The sequence below is a fragment of the Chiloscyllium plagiosum genome, unplaced genomic scaffold (assembly GCF_037043375.1).
Source record: "Chiloscyllium plagiosum isolate Xiang-an unplaced genomic scaffold, Cpla_swu_hap1 HiC_scaffold_39, whole genome shotgun sequence".
Lineage (NCBI taxonomy): Eukaryota > Metazoa > Chordata > Chondrichthyes > Orectolobiformes > Hemiscylliidae > Chiloscyllium > Chiloscyllium plagiosum.
In genome coordinates this window covers 20,604,948-20,622,617 of record NW_028270177.1, presented here as the reverse complement: position 1 = coordinate 20,622,617, position 17,670 = coordinate 20,604,948, and the positions used below count along the sequence as shown (strand labels likewise).

The window sequence follows — 17,670 nt, the reverse complement described above, 5'->3', positions numbered from 1 at the left end:
GCCGTCCCCTTACCTCCCCATTATCTTTTAGGGAGAACGTAGATAAAGATTTAAAAAAGGGAAAGTTAGAGAACCATGAAAAAGTTGGGCAATAAGTTTGGTTTCATTCACTTTAGCAAAAAGCTGACACGGTGGGTCTCATAGCTTTTGTCTGGTGAACCTATGGAGCCCAGCACCCACTTCTGATTTAGGGTCAAAGTATTCCATCATTGGATTCACAAAAAGGTGGCATTTCTGCACGTACAAACCAGTCTATCCATTGACCACCTGGGGATTTAGGGTGGAAAACTACATTGGTACATAACCGCACTGTTACAAAATCCAAAATGGATTTCTTTTCAAATGCGATGGTATCATTATGAACATTTTTCAAATTATGTAACTGACTTAGGCTGCTTTGGAGACCAAAATAAGACCATAAGACCAAAAGACATAGGATTGGAAGCAAGGCCATTCGGCCCATCGAGTCCACTCCACCATTTAGATTCCTTACAGTGTGGAAACAGGCCCTTCGGCCCAACCAATCCACACCGACACTCCAAAGAGTAACCCACTCAGGACTATTTCCCTCCTAACACTATCACCAATGGGCAATTCAGCATGGCCAATTCACCTGATCTGCACATCTTTGTGATGAAAAACATCTTTGGACAGTGGGAGGAAACTGGAGCACCCGGAGGAAACCCAGGCAGACACGAGGAGAATGTGCAAACTCCACACAGATAGTCACCCGAGGCTGGAATCGAACCTGCGACCCTGGTGCTGTGAGGCAGCAGTGCTAACCACTGAGCCACCGTGCCACTCTAATCATGGCTGATGGCTGTTTCAATTCCACTTACCCGCACTCTCCCCATATCCTTTAATTCCTTGCGAGATCAAGAATTTATGAATCTCTGCCTTGAAGATACCCAATGTCCCAGCCTCCATTGCACTCCATGGCAATGAATTCACAGGCCCAGACTCTCTGGCTGAAGAAATGTCTCCTCAATTCTGCTCTAAACTGACCCCCTCTAATTTTAAGGCTATGCCCATGGGTCCTAGTCTCCGCGCCTAATGGAAACAACTATCCAACCTCCACCCTTTCTAAGCCAAAATGTTTTCCACACAATGGGTGTACGGTGTGTGAGATTGCCCAGACAATGGGCAATCTCCCACCGTACATCCAGACAACCTAAGAAATTGCTTGTTCAATCTAGTCGGAAAATAATTTTCATTTAGCATATTAATTACCACTTGTCTACATGCCTCATGTTTTAAACTTAGGTGTACAGTTAGTTTAGTAAAAAGCTTTAAAAGTATCTACATCTATGGGAGAATGGTCAAACAAAATCTTGAAATGTAACAGCGATTCTATGGATTTATCCCTTCATACATATTGATTTTATATATATATATAAAATGAGCTGCATAAGTGCATTGGAAAGATTTGTGACATGCAAAAATGTTTGAGTATTTTTTTTTTACCGGAGTTGTTCACGGACTTCAAGTACAGTGTAGCCTGACACAATGAAAATTTCATTCATGTCATCTGTTAAAATGTTGCATGAGTATCCAATATTCATTGCAGTCTCTGTGGGGAAACAGGAAAAGGAAATGCAAAGAGTCAGGCAATGCAAAAATCAAAGGTACTTATTTTCAACAACCTTCTGAAGGTTCATCACATAAAAAGAAAGACAAAACCCAAAGCCCATGACTTCACCGAAGTTGAGGAGACCAACGATGAACAATGACATCAGCCTTGTGACACTTAGATCCCAGTACTAAGATTTTGAGAAAAATAGTGAAAAGGAGAAGGGACACTGATGACTGGAAGACTGTGTTTAGAACAAGGTAAGATGGCAGGAGGCTGGTTGTTCCTAAACAGGAGTTGATTAGTGTAGACTGCAATGATGATTGAGTTGGCACAGTAAAACTAGAGGGCAAAGGAGACTGCAGAGCATGGCTTTGTAGAATCATACAGAAAATGGTAAACTGAAGCAGACCTCTCTATCTTATGTCTTCATTTGGGTGCTTTTTCTCCACAGGAACACTTGTCCTATTTTCATGTCTGTCATCTTCTCCTATCCTTTACTTCTTTATTCATCATCCAATTATTTAAGATATGCTGATATGCTGCCTGCTTCAATCATTAACTTTGGCAGTGTATTCCACAACCTCAAAACACACTTTTGCTTGTTTTTATTTTCTGATAGCTTCTCAGTGAATCTTACAATAGACACCCAATTGCATCACCATTCTTCCAATGTGGAGTGCAAATTTCAGAAATCTAAAGTTAATATATTTCCCCGCCATTGAATTGTGTTTTGTCAAGAATGTAAAAACACTTAATATACTCCATGCAAACTACTTCTGAAATTTTATAATGCAGTCAATGCTATGTGGGCGAAAATAACAGCCAATATTCCCCACACAACAGCTAGATAAATCACCACTTAATCTGCCATAATAATTGATTAGTCAGTTAAATAATAAATGACAAGCTAATCCTTGGTAATCCTTTAATAGTATCTGAGCAAACGGGTTATCCATTTCATCAGACTGGACTTAAACCATTCCAATTCTGCTTTGTCCATACATTTTCCACAAATAATGATTCTAGATGATTTTCCTCTGCCTTAGATACTCTGCAAAATGCCCCAGTTTCCCTGAGAGCAAACTAAGTTAAAGCCTCTTCCAGACTTAAGATGATGAACATACACCAGAATGGATGGGTGTTTTTTTTTGAAAACAGGTTATTCATCAAAAACACATTTCCATCAACTAAATCCAAACATGAAGGCAATCTAGAAAAAAAACTACGTAATTATGTTTGCAAATGTATAAACAGCTTTACATATAGCCAACACATTCTCACATTTTCTTACCAACACAGATGCTCCTCAGAGAGATAGGCACATAAGCAGTAGAGAATTACAAGAGTATGAGATACTGGACTAGAAAAGACATTGTCTGTCTCGAGTGGAAGTAAAATTTCATTGAAGGGTCAGTAACTAACAGGAGAAGAAGGCAGGCAATGCAACTTAGCCAAACTTCAACTTTCAAAGTAATATATTTGAATAAAGCAAAGAACTGCAGATACTGATGATTGAAAACAAAAACAGAAATTGCTGGTGAAATCCGGGAGGTCTGGCGGCACCTGTGGGAGAAAGCAATGTTAACGTTTCAAGTCCAGTGACATTTCATCAGAACTGATGGCAGCTAAGAAAATCTGGTATTTGTTCTGAAGATACATTTGGGGGGGTCGGGAGGTGGGGGATAGGGGTGGGTGCGGTGGACAGATGAGCAGAGAGGTGGAGAAGGATCCCAGAGAGAGAAAGAGAAATGATAGGTTTCGGCAAACAAGGGGAAGCGTGAGGACCCTGCAGCCTCTAGCACTCAATATTGATTCCATCTGACCATATTTTTTCACAAACCACACACCCAATCCTTCATGGCATGGGGTTGCTTCTAGCACATACGGATTCTCTCCTACTCTCAGCTCTCATTATCACTTATTCAGCTTCTCTTCTCTCCTGGCCTACTGTCAATAATCCCCTTGTTGGCCCACCCCTTCCATATCTTTCTGTGGGCTCTTATCTCCACTTCTCCATTCAGTTCTCCCCACCAAACCTCACCTTTAATATAAAAACAACACCTTATCTTAGCTGCTATCAATTCTGAAGAAGAGTTGCCAAACTCAAAATGTTAACCCTGCTTTCTCCCTCTCGATGGTGCCAGACCTGGTGAGGTTCACCAGCAATTTCTGTTTTTGTCTCAAAGTATTTGACCTGATTCAATGGCTCTGAGCAGTCTGTCAGTTGGATATTTTGGACTTTTTGAAACATAAGTGTAAGTGAGCATCTGAAAAATGATCCACTGAAAAATGGCTGCTCAGACCTTTTGAGTACAGGAGTTGGGATGTACAGGACATTGGCGAGGACACTTTTGGAACACTGTGCACATTTCTGGTCGCCCTGCTGTAGAAAAGATATTATTAAATTGGAGAGTGATCAGAAAAGGATGTTGCCTGGATTGGAGGGTTTGAGTTATAAGGATAGACTGGGACCTTTTTCACTGGAGTGTGGGAGGTTGAGAGGGTGACCTTAAAGAGGTTTATAAAATCATGAGGGGCATGGATAAAGTGAACAGCAAATGTCTTTTCCATAGAGTGGGTGAGTTCAAAACTAGGAGGCATATTTTTAAGGCGAGAGGAGAAAGATTTAAAAGGGACCCGACCCGAGGGGCAACCTTTTCACACCAAGGATAGGAGCAAATGACTGCAGGTGCTAGAATCTGTACTGAAAACACCAACTGCTGGAGATCACAGCGGGTCAGACAGCATCCATGGAGAGAGAGTAAGCTAACGTTTCGAGTCTGGATGACTCTTCATCCGAGCTGAAGTGAGGTGTGGAGGGGACAGCATTTATGCTATAGTTTAGGGGTGGGTGTGGGTGCTGGTGGAGAAAAGACGTCGATAGTTCAGATTAAGTGATCGGAATGTGAGAATGGCAGAACAATGGTGTTGTCTCCTGCCAGACTGGAAAGGACGGACAGACAGACGAGGGGAGAGAGAGGACATGATAACTGACTGGAAAATGCTAAAAGGGAGGAAATGGTTCACAATTTGAAGGTACTGAACTCAATATTAAGTCCAGAAGACTGTAAAGTGCCTAGTCTGAAGCTGAGATGTTGTTCCCCCAGTTTGCGCTGTGATTCACTGGAATTGGGCGCATTGCGTGCATTTGCTGCACCCAATGTGGCCGACTCTACATTGGAGAAACCAATTGCAGACTGGGTGATTGCTTTGCGGAGCACCTCTGGTCTGTGCGCAAGCATGACCCCAACCTTCCTGTAACGGTTAGTTTAACACTGCGTCTTGCTCACAGGCTCACATATCTATCCTCGACATGCTGCAGTGTTCCAGTGAGTCCCAGCGCAAACTGGGGGAAACAACATCTCAGCTTCAGACTAGGCACTTTACAGCCTCCTGGACTCAATATTGAATTCAACACCTTCAAACTTTAACCATTTCCTCCTTTTCCTTTAGAATTTTACACTCTGTTATCATGTCCTTGCTCCCCCCTCCCCCCATCCCAGTGGGACTGTCTGTCCTTGCAGTTCATCAACTTTGCCTACAATTTCTGCCCCGCCCTCAAATTCATCCCTCCCCTTTCTTGACCACTCCATTTCCATCTCTGGTGACAGTTTCCAGATGGACATTTACTACAAACCCATAGACTCCTGTAACTACCTGGACAACACCTCCTCCCACCAAGTATCCTGCAAGAACTCCATCCCGTTCTCCCAATTCCTCTGCCTTCGCTGCATCTGCTCGAACATTGAGACATTCCACTCCCCAGCATCCCAGATGTCCACCTATCTCGAACAACATGCTTTTCTCCCTTCTGTCATCCAGACAGCCCTCCACCTCACCACCTCCATTCCCTGTTCCACTGCTGAACTCCCCACCCCAAAACACAATAAAGACAGGAACCCCTTGTCCTCACCTGTCACCCCACCAGTCTTTGCATCCAATGTATCATCCTTAAACACTTCCACCAATTCCAGCTGGATCCCACCACGAAGAACAAGTTCCCCCTCCACCTCTCTTTGCCTTCCGCAAGGACCGTTCCCTTTGCAAATCCTTGGTTCACACCAATCTCCCCAGCAATGCCCCCCAAAGCCCCAGTACCATCTCCTGCAATCATAAAAGATGCAGAACGTGCTGGCACACCACCCCCCTCACCTCCATCCAGTGCCCCAAACAGTCCTTTCAGGTGAGACAGAGGTTCACCTGCTTCTCCTCCCACCTAGTTAAAAATCACACAACACCAGGCTATGGTCCCACAGGTTTATTTGGAAGCACCAGCTTTCAAAGCGCTGCTTCTTCATCAGGTGGTTGTGAAGCAGCCTACTTGGTGTTGTCCTCCAACCTAGTTTACTGTATCCAGTGCTCCTGAAGTGGTCTTCTCTACATCAGAGAGACCAAGCGTAAACTCAGGGCACGTTTCGCTGAGCATCTCAGCCAGGCCCACAGGGGTTGACCTGACCTCCTAGTCACCGCTCATTTTAATTCCCTTTCCCTTCCTTTCCGACATGACCATTCTTCCAGACACTGCCCATTTTAATTCCCCTTCCCACCCCCTTTCCAACATGACCATCCTCGGCCTCACCTTCCACCTGGGCACCCTACAGCCTGGAGGACTCAACATTGAATTCTCCAGTTTCAAATAATCTCTCTTCCCATCTCCTGACTCCCTTCACAGCCCCTCCCCCTTGCTTCCATTCCTCTCTTTGACTCTTCCTTCCAGCTACCAACTGGATTAGTTGCACCAATTGACCAACCAGGTCATACCCTCTACCTACGTTCACCTATCCCCACCTCACCACCGTTCCTCGCAGCCCTCCAACTTTATCTGCAGCTCCCCTTACACCCACCTTCAGTCCTGAAGAAGGGTTACACCTGGAACGTCCACCTCCTGATGCTGCCTGGCTTGCTGTGTTCTTCCAGCCCCCTGCTGGAACCTTGGATCCAGCATCTGCAATTCTTTTTGTCTCGTCCTTTCAAGTCTGTCAGCAGACATATCATTGTTCTGCCATTCTCACATTCCGATCACTTAATCTGAACTAGCAACGTCCTTTCTCCACCAGCACCTTCCCCTCCACTACCCTCACACCATACCACAACTATAGCATAAATGCTGTCCCCTTTACATCTCTCTTCAGCTCTGATGAAGAGTCATCTAGACTCGAAATGTTAGCTTGCTCGCTCTCCATGGATGTTGGCTGGCCCACTGTGATCTCCAGCAATTTTCATACAGAGGGTTGTTTGTGTGCCAGAGGAAGTGGTAGATGCAGATACAGTGACACCGTTTAAAAGGCCTTTGGATAGGTAAACGAACAGGAAAGATTTAGAGGGATATGGGCCAAACACAGGTAAGTGAGACTAGTTTAGTTTGGGAAACTAGATTGGAATGAACAAGTTGGACTGAAGGATCGGTTTCCACGCTGTATGACTCTGTGATTCTATGACTCAATAGCAAGCTAACTGAAGCTTCCTATGGATAGTTTAAATGTTAGCCAATCCACAACTACTCAAAGTCCTATCTTAGAAATTTCATTTGAACAATGATTGTGTTTCATTTTCTCACTGATCCACAAACTACACAATAGCAAATAAGCAAAATTACTAAATTCTCGTAAGGCATTGGATGGCCTTTAGCTGGAAAGGAGCAAACAAAAGCAACTCCTTGAAAAGTGTAATGGCCTAAGAACAAAGAAAGCTTAAACAAGCAATGTACTGGGTTAGATTGGTTTCTAAGAGGTCATGGAAAGGTTAAATGTATTTTATAATGTTTCAAGGTTCTATTCCGAATCTAACTGTACTTAGCTTTTTTGAGAATTAGGTAATCAACAATAGTGTCATTTTCCTGAGGGACAATCAATACATCAATTGTCAGGGGAAAGGTATTGCTTCTGTATATAACATGTGATAAATCTAATGTGTCTAGCCTCTAGGTCACAAAAGCCATGTACTACCCTGAAAAGTGCACACTGTGACAATCCAATCTTCCAGTTTGGTTAACACAAATTAAGAAAGCTGTCACACTTCAATATGCTGGACCATGGTCATAAATCCAATTTATTTCACACATAAACCATCTACATAAGGTAATACAGTGTTACAACCTCACTACGAGATTGCATTTGTGCTTCAACAATTGTTCATATTGGAAGATTACATCAAGTTCATGGCCCCATTAAAGCTTCAAGCTCTGGGTCCTCAGGGTGACATCACTCAATGCGATGGGATTGTCGTGGTCAAGCAGTACACTTACCAAGTTTTCTCACATATCACCAAAACCAATAGCCAAGGACAGGCACTTTGATAACGATGTGAGGCATATACATGTGTAGGAGATGCCACAGCACCCACTGTGCACTCAAAGTGTTAGCAAATCAGCAAAGGTTACATCTATAGATCAAAACATCATTCTTCTGTAACAATTAAAAGGCAGGTTACTGTCAATTCCGGAAATCAGAAATAAAAACAGACATCTCCTGAAAATGCTGTATATACTCAGCACTGTATCTGTGAAGAGAACAAAACAGAGTTAATGTGACCGTCTCAAGATGGGCAGTACAGTGGCTCAGATGGGCTCAGTGGTTAGCACCGCTGCCTCACAGCACCAGGGTCCCAAGTTCGATTCCAGCCTTGGGTGACTGTCTGTGTGCAGTTTGCACATTCTCCCTGTGTCTGCGTGGGCTTCCTCTGGGTGCTCCGGTTTCCTCACACTGTCCAAAGATGTGCAGGTCAGGTGAATTGGCCAGGCTAAATTGCCCATAGTGTTAGGTGCATTAGTCAGAGAGAAATGGGTCTGGATGGGTCACTCTTCGGAGGGTCGGTGTGGACTTGTTGGGTTGAAAGGGTCTGTTTCCACACTGTAGGGAATCTAATCTAATCTACTGCATTCCCAAACGTTTCCTGTTCTGACAAAAGATCATCAATATGAAACATTAATATCTTACACCCCTCACAAATAATGCTGGACTGGCTGAGTATTTTCAGGAGATGTCTGCTTTTATTTTTCAACAAGAGTCCGGCTCATTCTGGTATGAATAAACAGCAACATCAGTGCAAATAACCATGTTACAATGCACACTTGTGATCCAGTGTTTGGAGGAGTGCTGATCCAGCAACACTCAAGAAGCTTGACACCATCTGGGACAAAGCAGCAACTTGATTGGAGCTGCATTCATAAACAATCAACCTCCCCATTAATGACACTCAGTGGGAGGCAAGACTCCCCAGATAGCATCTTCTAAACTCACTAAAATACAACAAAGAATTGTTGCATGCTGGGGATCTGAAACAAAACTGAAATTGCTGGAGAAATTCACCAGGTGTGGCAGCATCTGTGGGAAGAAAACAGAGTTTGATGTTTCGAGTCCGGTGACTGTTCATCAGAACCGTTCTGAATCACATTACTGACTTGTGCCTTGTAGATGGTATAGAGGCTTCAGGGAGAACTGTTCTGAATTTCTCCAGCAATTTCAGTTTCTGTTTCATTTTCCAAAATCACAACCATTTCCATATAGGACAGGGGCAGGCGATACAAGAGAACACCACCACCCGGACCATTGGTCAGAACATGGGAACAGACCCTTCGATCCAACCTGTCAATAGCGATAATCCCAAACTAAACTAGTCCTACCTGCCTGTGCTCAGTCCATATTCCTGATGAAGGGTTTATGCCTGAAACGTCGACTCTCCTGCTCCTTGGATGCTGCCTGACCTGCTTTGCTTTTCCAGCACCATACTTTTCAACTCTGATCTCCAACATCTGCAGTCCTCCCTTTCTCCATTTCATATTCATGTACTTGTCCAATTGTTTTTTAAACACTAACGGTACCTGCATCCACTACTTCCTCTGGAAGATTATTCCATACACGAACCACCCTCTATATGAAAGGGTGCCATTTGTTTATTTTTTAAATCTGTCTCCTTTTACCTTAAAATATTCCCACTCATCTCGAAATCCCCACCTCAATGAAAGGACACCATTCACGTTATCTATGCCCCTCATAATTTTATAAACCTGTATAAGGGCTGTCCTCACTTCCTACTCTCCAGAGGAAAGAAGTCCCAGTCTATCCAGCCTCTTAGAACACAAATCCTCCATTCTCAGTAACATCCTGGTAAATCTCTTCTAAATCCCTTCCAGCTAAATAATATCTTTCCTATAACAGGGCGACCAGAACTCTACTCAGTGCTCCAGAAGCGGCCTCACCAACATCCTGTACAACTTCAAATTCCCCTCATCATCCTGACGTGGAAATATAATCGCCACTCCTTCACTGTCGCTGGGTCAAAATAGAGGAATTCCCTCTCGAATGGCACTATCTACAACAGATGGACTACAGTGGTCAAGAAGGCAACTCATCACTACTTTCTCAAGGGCAAGTAGGAACAAGCAATAAAGTCTGAGCCAGTCAGAGATGCCACATCCCATGAATGAATAAGAAAAAACTCCAGACCACTGGCTGCAGGCCCACGGGAAACAAAGATGGAGCAGTTTGGAATTGGACCTCCGCTCTGGGAGTTTCAAACCCCACATACATTGCAGTGGCGCAAAAATTCTATTAAACCAATTTATTTAAGTGATGCTTTGCTTCGTAAGTCAAGATGTAAGTTTGAGGTCTAAGATGCAGGATGCAGCTGAAGTTGAAGGCAACAAACAAGACTGCAAGATAGCCTTCATCATGATTTATGGGCCTCACCATAAAAAAAAAACTATTTTGAAAAATGGGTTTCAATGGAAAGCATTAATTGTAACAAAGAGTCCGTTTTTGACCATTGGAGTTTGCAGAACAAAACAGCTCAATATCTGTGAAATAAAAGATATAAAGGAATCCATTTAGGAGAACTGTACATTTCCCAGTCAAACATCAATTTATCTGAAGATCTGATTTTTCTCACATTTGATTTTACCATTCTCTTCTGTGCCTTTAAATCATGGCAGTAGTTCTCAATATCACAGCGAAAACTGAACAGCTGATAATCTGATGTAATTGTGTTTGTGCCCTGCTTTGGGTTATCCATATTCTGTCTGCTGTGAATCAGGCTGTTACCAATCCACACCACTCATATCAGCTTTCACTTCAAATGACAACATCCAGTGACTCAGATTTATCCTCCTTGACTGAAGCTCCCTTTTGTTCTTAATGTTTTCATTATCCTTCCTCCCGGCTGCTTCACATAAAGACACTGTTGTGCTGTACAGTTTCTGTGCCTCCATTGTTTTTTGCTGATGGTTTCTCTTTTCAAACCAAAGTTTCCCAGACTCTGTTCTCCTTTTCTCAGCTGAGGGATTGTGCCTACCCCATTTCCCAAGGGTCCATTTTAATCCGTCTCCACGATGAAGACCCTAGTAACTACCATTTCTCATAAGCCACTGCATCAGATGATCACAGTCCAATCATTAAGGATCTTTTCCCATCTCTTTCCTCCATTGCATAACACTATCTCCTCGATGTGGATTCTTCCATCATCCTGACTTCCGGTACTCATTGTTAATAAAACATCTGATCATTTAACTCTTCCCATGCCACATTTTTCCAGGTGAAACACTAATATACAGTAGATATCCCTTCTCTGCTGTGATATGACCAAACACAAATTGACAGACCATCTTGGTGAACCTCCATTCCAAGCAGAGGTCCTGATTTCCTTACAGTTCACTCATTCTAATGTGGACTTTATATGTCTCCAAGGCTTTTCCAACCAACCTCAGAGAGATTTCAACAATACAATCTCATCGTATCCTGCATTATTAGCAGTTTTTTTGGGTTGGACGTGGTTCAAGAATCTCAGGCCTTGGATCTCTGCCCATCTTTTGTGGAATCATCTCATTTCTGCCTCTCGAGTTTACTGCTGTTTTGATGTGACTTGATGACTTATTGTAGCCTGACTGGGTTGAGTTTTGTATATCATCCACCAATTTCAATTTCTTTCCAGTCATTTCAAATGCCATTCAGCCAGCTACTAAACACAATTGGTGGAATATTCCCAATCCTTGTGTGGTGTGGGTAATAGCGAAAGGTTTGGGAAAATAGAAGAATGAAAAATTGAGATTCTCCTCGTCAAGAAAACAAAGTCTGATTTTCTTCTTAAGCTTTCCATAGCTACATGAGAACCTTGTCATTATGTGGCAAGGACCTTAACTCATTATTAGCTACACTCATCTCATTATCAGTACTGGGGAGAAGCTGGATGGTGACAATTCCAAATGTGAACGTCCGTGCAGTTACCTGGAGGATGGAGCTTGCTGGTTGATTGCCATGTTCACCATCATTCAGCAACATCTCAGCGAACGTCGCCTCCCTCCAGTCTTCATTCATGGAAGTCGGCAGCAGGAAAGCTGCAGCCTCACCGTGTCATTGTGGTTGATCCCTGACTAACTCAAGACGCTTCACTATCACACTTTGGAGGTCACTGACACCTCACATTGCGATGCTCCTGCCAGGTCACTTTGTGCAAATTGGACACGCCCATCTCATGCGTCCGTGCAAATGCATCTCAGGGCTCTCAGCTTCCTTTCTGACTCATTTTGCACCTACATGGACACTCACCGCATCTCTACCTTGCCTTGCTGCCTGGCACTGACCGAAGGCCAGGCAGTTTTCCGTGGTTATAAGGGAGTGGACATAAAACTGAAGAAAGGCTGGACAGCCTAGGTCTGTATCCTCTGGAGTTCAGAACAGTCAGAGGTGAATAAACTTAAACACATAAGATTCTGAGGGGACTTGACTGGGTGACTGTCGAAAGGCTGCTTCCTCTTTTGGGAGAACCTAGAACTAGAGGTCACAGTTTAAAAATAATGGGTTGCTCATTTAAGACAGAGATGAGGAAACATTTATTTCTCTCAAAAGGTTGAGTGTCTTTGGAATTCCCTTCCCCCAAAGGGAGTGGATGCCGAATCTTTACATTTTTAAAGGCAGAGGTTGCCAGATTCTTGATTACCAAAGGGATGAAAGATTATGGGCTTATGGAGGAAGGTTGAGGTTAAAATTGGATCAGCTGTGATCTTACTGAGTGGCAGAGCAAGCTCGATGGGCCAAGTGTCCTACTCTAGTTCCTGGTTTGTATGTTTGTGTATGACTACATGGCACGCCGCTATGTCAAGGTCACACCCACAGCGTGTGCCAATTGCTTACTCAGCAAACATAATGAGAATGCTTTAACCAATGGCCATGTCTGAAAGCCAAAGGGGAATAGTCCTAAGTGAAGGGTCAGTCAGGGATGCTGCCAAACTCAGTCAAGGGCATATTACAAGCTCCGTCCAGGTGGTTGGACATTCTCAGTCCAGGAGAGCAAATGTCAAAGGGGTTTACCAGGGAGAGACCTTGCTGTGTTGAGGAAAGCAGTAAAAGCAAGTGTGAGGACAGTCAAGTCATTATGCTGCGATGCAGACAGGATAATAACTGTGAAGGTGGGGCTCCTTCAAACATACAGATGGGATCTGCCACAGCTTGGGAGGACACAGGGTAGAGCTGGAGCTCTGGGAGGGAGGGTGGAATTTGTAACATCATCGTCACTGTGACTAAAGGAGAAATTGAGTGAGCAGAAAGTGACCGGAAAAGCTGTAGTGGTGGTGAAAGAGCAGGAGGTGCTCCGAGTGAGTGAGGAGGAAATGCAAGTGGTAGGAAGGGTGACTACTTTGGGAGGATGAGGTGAGTGGAAGGTGGTGCGTGAAACAGTGTGAGTGGTAAATGATTAACTTTGTGCAATGGCAGAGTTAGAGTGAGTAAGATAGCAAAGAGAAGGTGACAGCACTTAGCCTTACGCAATGCCAAAGGTCATTGACCTGCTGTTTCATGGCTGGGTGTTTCTTCTCACAATGCACCTAGCCACCTAGGACAGTGCAATCTCTGTCAGGCTGATGGCATCTGGTCTCCTTTGGCAGGAGAAAAAGGACAGGCCTACCTTCCACCAGCCCCTTCACCCAGGACCTGCTTGGATTAATAAATCTGTAATTCAATTCTGTCTTTTAACTCAAAACATTGAAATAGCGAGTAAATTTTTAAATACTCCAACTTGTGTACTGTACCATTTGGCTCAAACGGGGTTGCTTGTCAGTTCAAAGTCCACTGAATATTCTCACACAAAAATAGTTGACACTTCTAATGTGACCCTTCTGACATGAAATTGTACATTTATACACAGTAAAAGGATCTTCAAAAAGAACCCTTCCAGATATTAATTGACAGCCAGTGAATGAGCAATGTATGTTGAGTTCAGTTTGCAAAGTCAAATGCAAATGAGAACATTTCAATTTAAACATTCAACTCCACTCTGCTGGTAATTAGATTAGACAGCTCAGATGGATTAAATCCAATAGGTTTATCTGCATAAACAGCCAAAATTAAAATAATCTTTCATAAAATAATGAGGTTACTATTTACCTTGCTTATCTCCTGTAAGTACCCAAACCTTGATATTGGCCAGGGTTAGGTTGGCAATTGTGTCAGAAACCCCTTCTTGTAATTTGTCTTCTACAGCAGTGGCACCTAGCAACTGAATAGCGTTAAATACACAGTTAATTACCTGCTATGCATTAATATTTCTCTATTAAGCTTTTATAGTCAATATGTCTAAACAAAATATTGATCCATATTTTGCAGAATTTATATTTGTTAGTCTTCTTATTGTTGTGTTCTCTGCCGCAAGGCAGGTAATACTCACTGCTCCATTACCGCTACAACAGGAAGGGTAAGGAGGCAAGTCCCAAGACCAGCCTAGCCAGACCAAAGAGCGAGCTCAACGCAGTTGGCTAGGATCTGATTCATCGACATTGTCCAGCTGACTGCGCCAGCCTGCTCCCAATGAGTTTGTGTTACTGGGGCTACACGCACTTACACTCATGTGGTAGCCTGAAGCTATGAACACTCATGGTACAGGGTCCAATTATTTTCCATTACATGGCTGGTCATGAATCTCTCCAACTCTTACCACCCACCAATGATGTATGTTGTAAGGATTTCTTACACAGCCTGTTTGGCTGCATTATGAACTCACGTTTCATGCCCATCGAGTTTTGGACTGGGATTTGAACGTGAGACAGAGACACTGTACCCTAACACCTCCAGAAAAGCTAGATATGCATCAGATACTTCACAATTTTGTTTTGCTGATTTCCACTTAATGATTAAGTCAAAATTATCTGTATACTATTGGTATTCTGAATGCTGTATTGCTTTCTTAAGAAATTTATCATAAAATCTGATGATTCCCTATTTTTAAAATGTATGTAAAAGTCTCCCTTTGGTTGCATTAAACAGAATAATTATGTATGAAAATCTGCTCATTGTCAAACCAACATAAGGGCCAGGTTGTAATATGAATATAATCACTTATAAAATTTAAGCTAAGCATCATACGTAAGCCACAACCTTCATGTATAAATCAAGTACTGCAATTCACTGATGTGACAACGCAATACTCTGCACGGTCATACCATCAGGTCCTGTTCAATCTCTTCATACAAGGCAGAAAGCTGTTCATCTCGGTTCTCAAGAGCAGTGCTGGCATTATGGTGTCTTATCTGCCACTTATTAAAGTAAGCTTCATCCAGATCTTTGTAGGCGAGCACTAATGTACGTAGACCTTCTCCTGCAAATTCCTGTGTAGTATCACAATGAGGATTAAAGCAGCATTTTCTTAAAGAGTAAATTCTAGAAAATTATAATATATTGTACTTTTAGGGGCAGCTAATAATAACTTTTTGATTGCTCCAATGTTGGACAAGATAAGAGGGCAGAACTCCTCAGCTCTTTGTATCAATCTTGATTTTTGTGCTCAGTCTCTGGGGGGAGGGGGGCTTGAACCAATAACCTTTTGGCTCAGAAGTGTGCAATCAACTGAGCCAAGGCTTATGCCCGAAACGTCGATTCTCCTGTTCCCTGGATGCTGCCTGACCTGCTGCGCTTTTCCAGCAACACATTTCCAGCTCTGATCTCCAGCATCTGCAGACCTCACTTTCTCCTGAGCCAAGGCTGGCAACTTACTTATAGTTTAGAATGTTTCACGGTGTAACTTGAACGGCTTATCAGTTGTATTAGCGATGGAGATAAATAATTTCATACTACCGCTGATGCTAATGCCCTGGAACAGTTCCTATATTTTAATTTTCTCTTGGTGGTTTACATCTATTGCTATGGTCAGCTGCAATGTGAGGCAGGGATTCATCTGCAATCCAGGGACTACTGCATCAGCAGTAATATGAAGTGATTAATCTCCAGCACTAACACAACTGATAAACCATTCAAGTTACATAATGCAACATTCTAAACTATAAGGAAGTTTTCAGCCTTGGCTCAGTTGATTGTGCACTCACTTCTGAGCCAAAAGGTTATTGGTTCAAGCCCCCCTCCCTCCAGAGACTGAGCACAAAAATCAAAGTGCTGAGCAGTTCTGCTCACTTGTCTTGTCCAATGCTTATTCCTTAACCAATGAAGCAAGACCAAATTATCTGGTCATTATCACATTGACGTACTGTATATGAGAGTTTGTTGTGGGCAAACCTGTTGCTATGTTACTGAAAACAACAAATGCTGGAGATCACAGCAGCCATGGACAGAGGGAATTAGACTTCCAAAGCACTGGTAAAACTCTTTGTGACATTCTGTTATCATGAAAGGTTCTATGTAAATGCTAGTCTTTCATAATCTAATAAATTATATATGGTGGCATAATGAAGATGTTTTAGAAAATAAGGATCCTCTCAGGTTGGTATGAGACTATGAGAAACCACATTCCACTGAAACTTTCCTTTTCATTCCTGAACATCAACAAGGCAGCACAGAGATCTTATATCTCTTAAGGCTTCAATTCGCTTTATCTAAAATGTGAAAAATGTTACACACTGATGGGTGATTACGAAATTGTGGCCATTAGTGCACCATTTAAACAACCTTGTACACATTTGTGCGTCTGTGGGCAGCAGTATTTCTGTCATGAGTCACATCAGAGACTGAATTACACAGAATGGCTGCTCCCAGTATGTTTCTGGAAATGTAAGCAGCTTTTATCGGGTAAATGTTGGTCAAAAGAGGTAACGCAGAAATCACAAAGACATTTGTTTTTGCATCATCTGTGGATTAAAGGCTTCCCTAATTGGTTCCTAAAATCTACTGTTGTATGAATTTCAATTAGCCTAGAGATCAAAATTTTCAGACCACAATGGAAATGATTTTACATTCATGATTCAATCAAAGCAAAAAGAATATTAAGCTATTTCTGTTTGGACATTATTTTTCCAGTGCTTATGACTCATGTTTCAAATACATTTATGCTCATTAGTAGTAAATACAACTGCTCTAATAATGTAGTAAGATACATCTGGTATTTAATACAAAAATTAAATGTTACCATGGAATAGAATCCCTACAATGTGGAAGCAGGCCATTCAGCCCATTGAGACTATACTGTCCATTCAAAGAGCAACCCAACCAGATCCACCCTGCTAACCTACATCTGTAACCCTGCATTTCCTACAGCTAACCCACCTACCCTGCACATCCCTGGAAACTATGGCCAATCTACCTAATCTGCACAGCTTTGGACTGTGGAAGGAAACCAGAGCATCCAAAGGAAACCCACACAGACACGGGGAGAATGTGCAAACTCCTCTCAGACAGGCGCCCGAGAATGGGATCAAACCCGGATACCTGGCGCTGTGAGGCAGCAGTGTTAACCACTGAGCCATTGTACCATCCTAACATACCATAATCAAATTTGTTCATGAAAGCAAAGGCTTACCAATTGGACAGTGAGTCATTGAAGTAAATGCTATGTTACTTGGGTTTCTTAAAGTAGTTAAGTAGCTTAGAAGCAACAGTAATTTCAACTCACTGCATTTGCATTAACATTCAAAACATGGTGGCTAATAAAGTCTGATACAAGCATACTTCTTAACAGGAGACGCTTGCTAACCACACACCTACATTCAAATAACAAGTACATTCTGCAGTAGTTATTTATAAGTCACTTACCGAGCTTAATATTATGCATTATTAACTTCTGAAGGGCCACAAATTTGAAAGAGAGGTGCAATTCTAGGTAAGAGATTTTGGAATTCTGTGTCCTTCTTAAACTTTTATTGCTTTTTCCTCAACTGAATTGCAAGATAG

At 42.6% G+C, this 17,670-nt stretch overlaps 1 protein-coding gene across 1 annotated transcript in view; it reads right to left on the bottom strand.

Annotated features, from left to right (window-relative positions):
* Positions 1-17,670, bottom strand: part of atp8b4 (ATPase phospholipid transporting 8B4) — a 254,191-nt gene that overhangs the window by 38,535 nt on the left and 197,986 nt on the right. The window contains exons 19-21 of the mRNA XM_043677403.2: positions 14,997-15,161; positions 13,945-14,056; positions 1,465-1,570 (exon numbers count right to left, since the gene is read on the bottom strand). Of these exons, the coding sequence (XP_043533338.1) occupies positions 1,465-1,570; positions 13,945-14,056; positions 14,997-15,161 (383 nt within the window). The remainder of the gene's footprint in view (positions 1-1,464; positions 1,571-13,944; positions 14,057-14,996; positions 15,162-17,670) is intronic.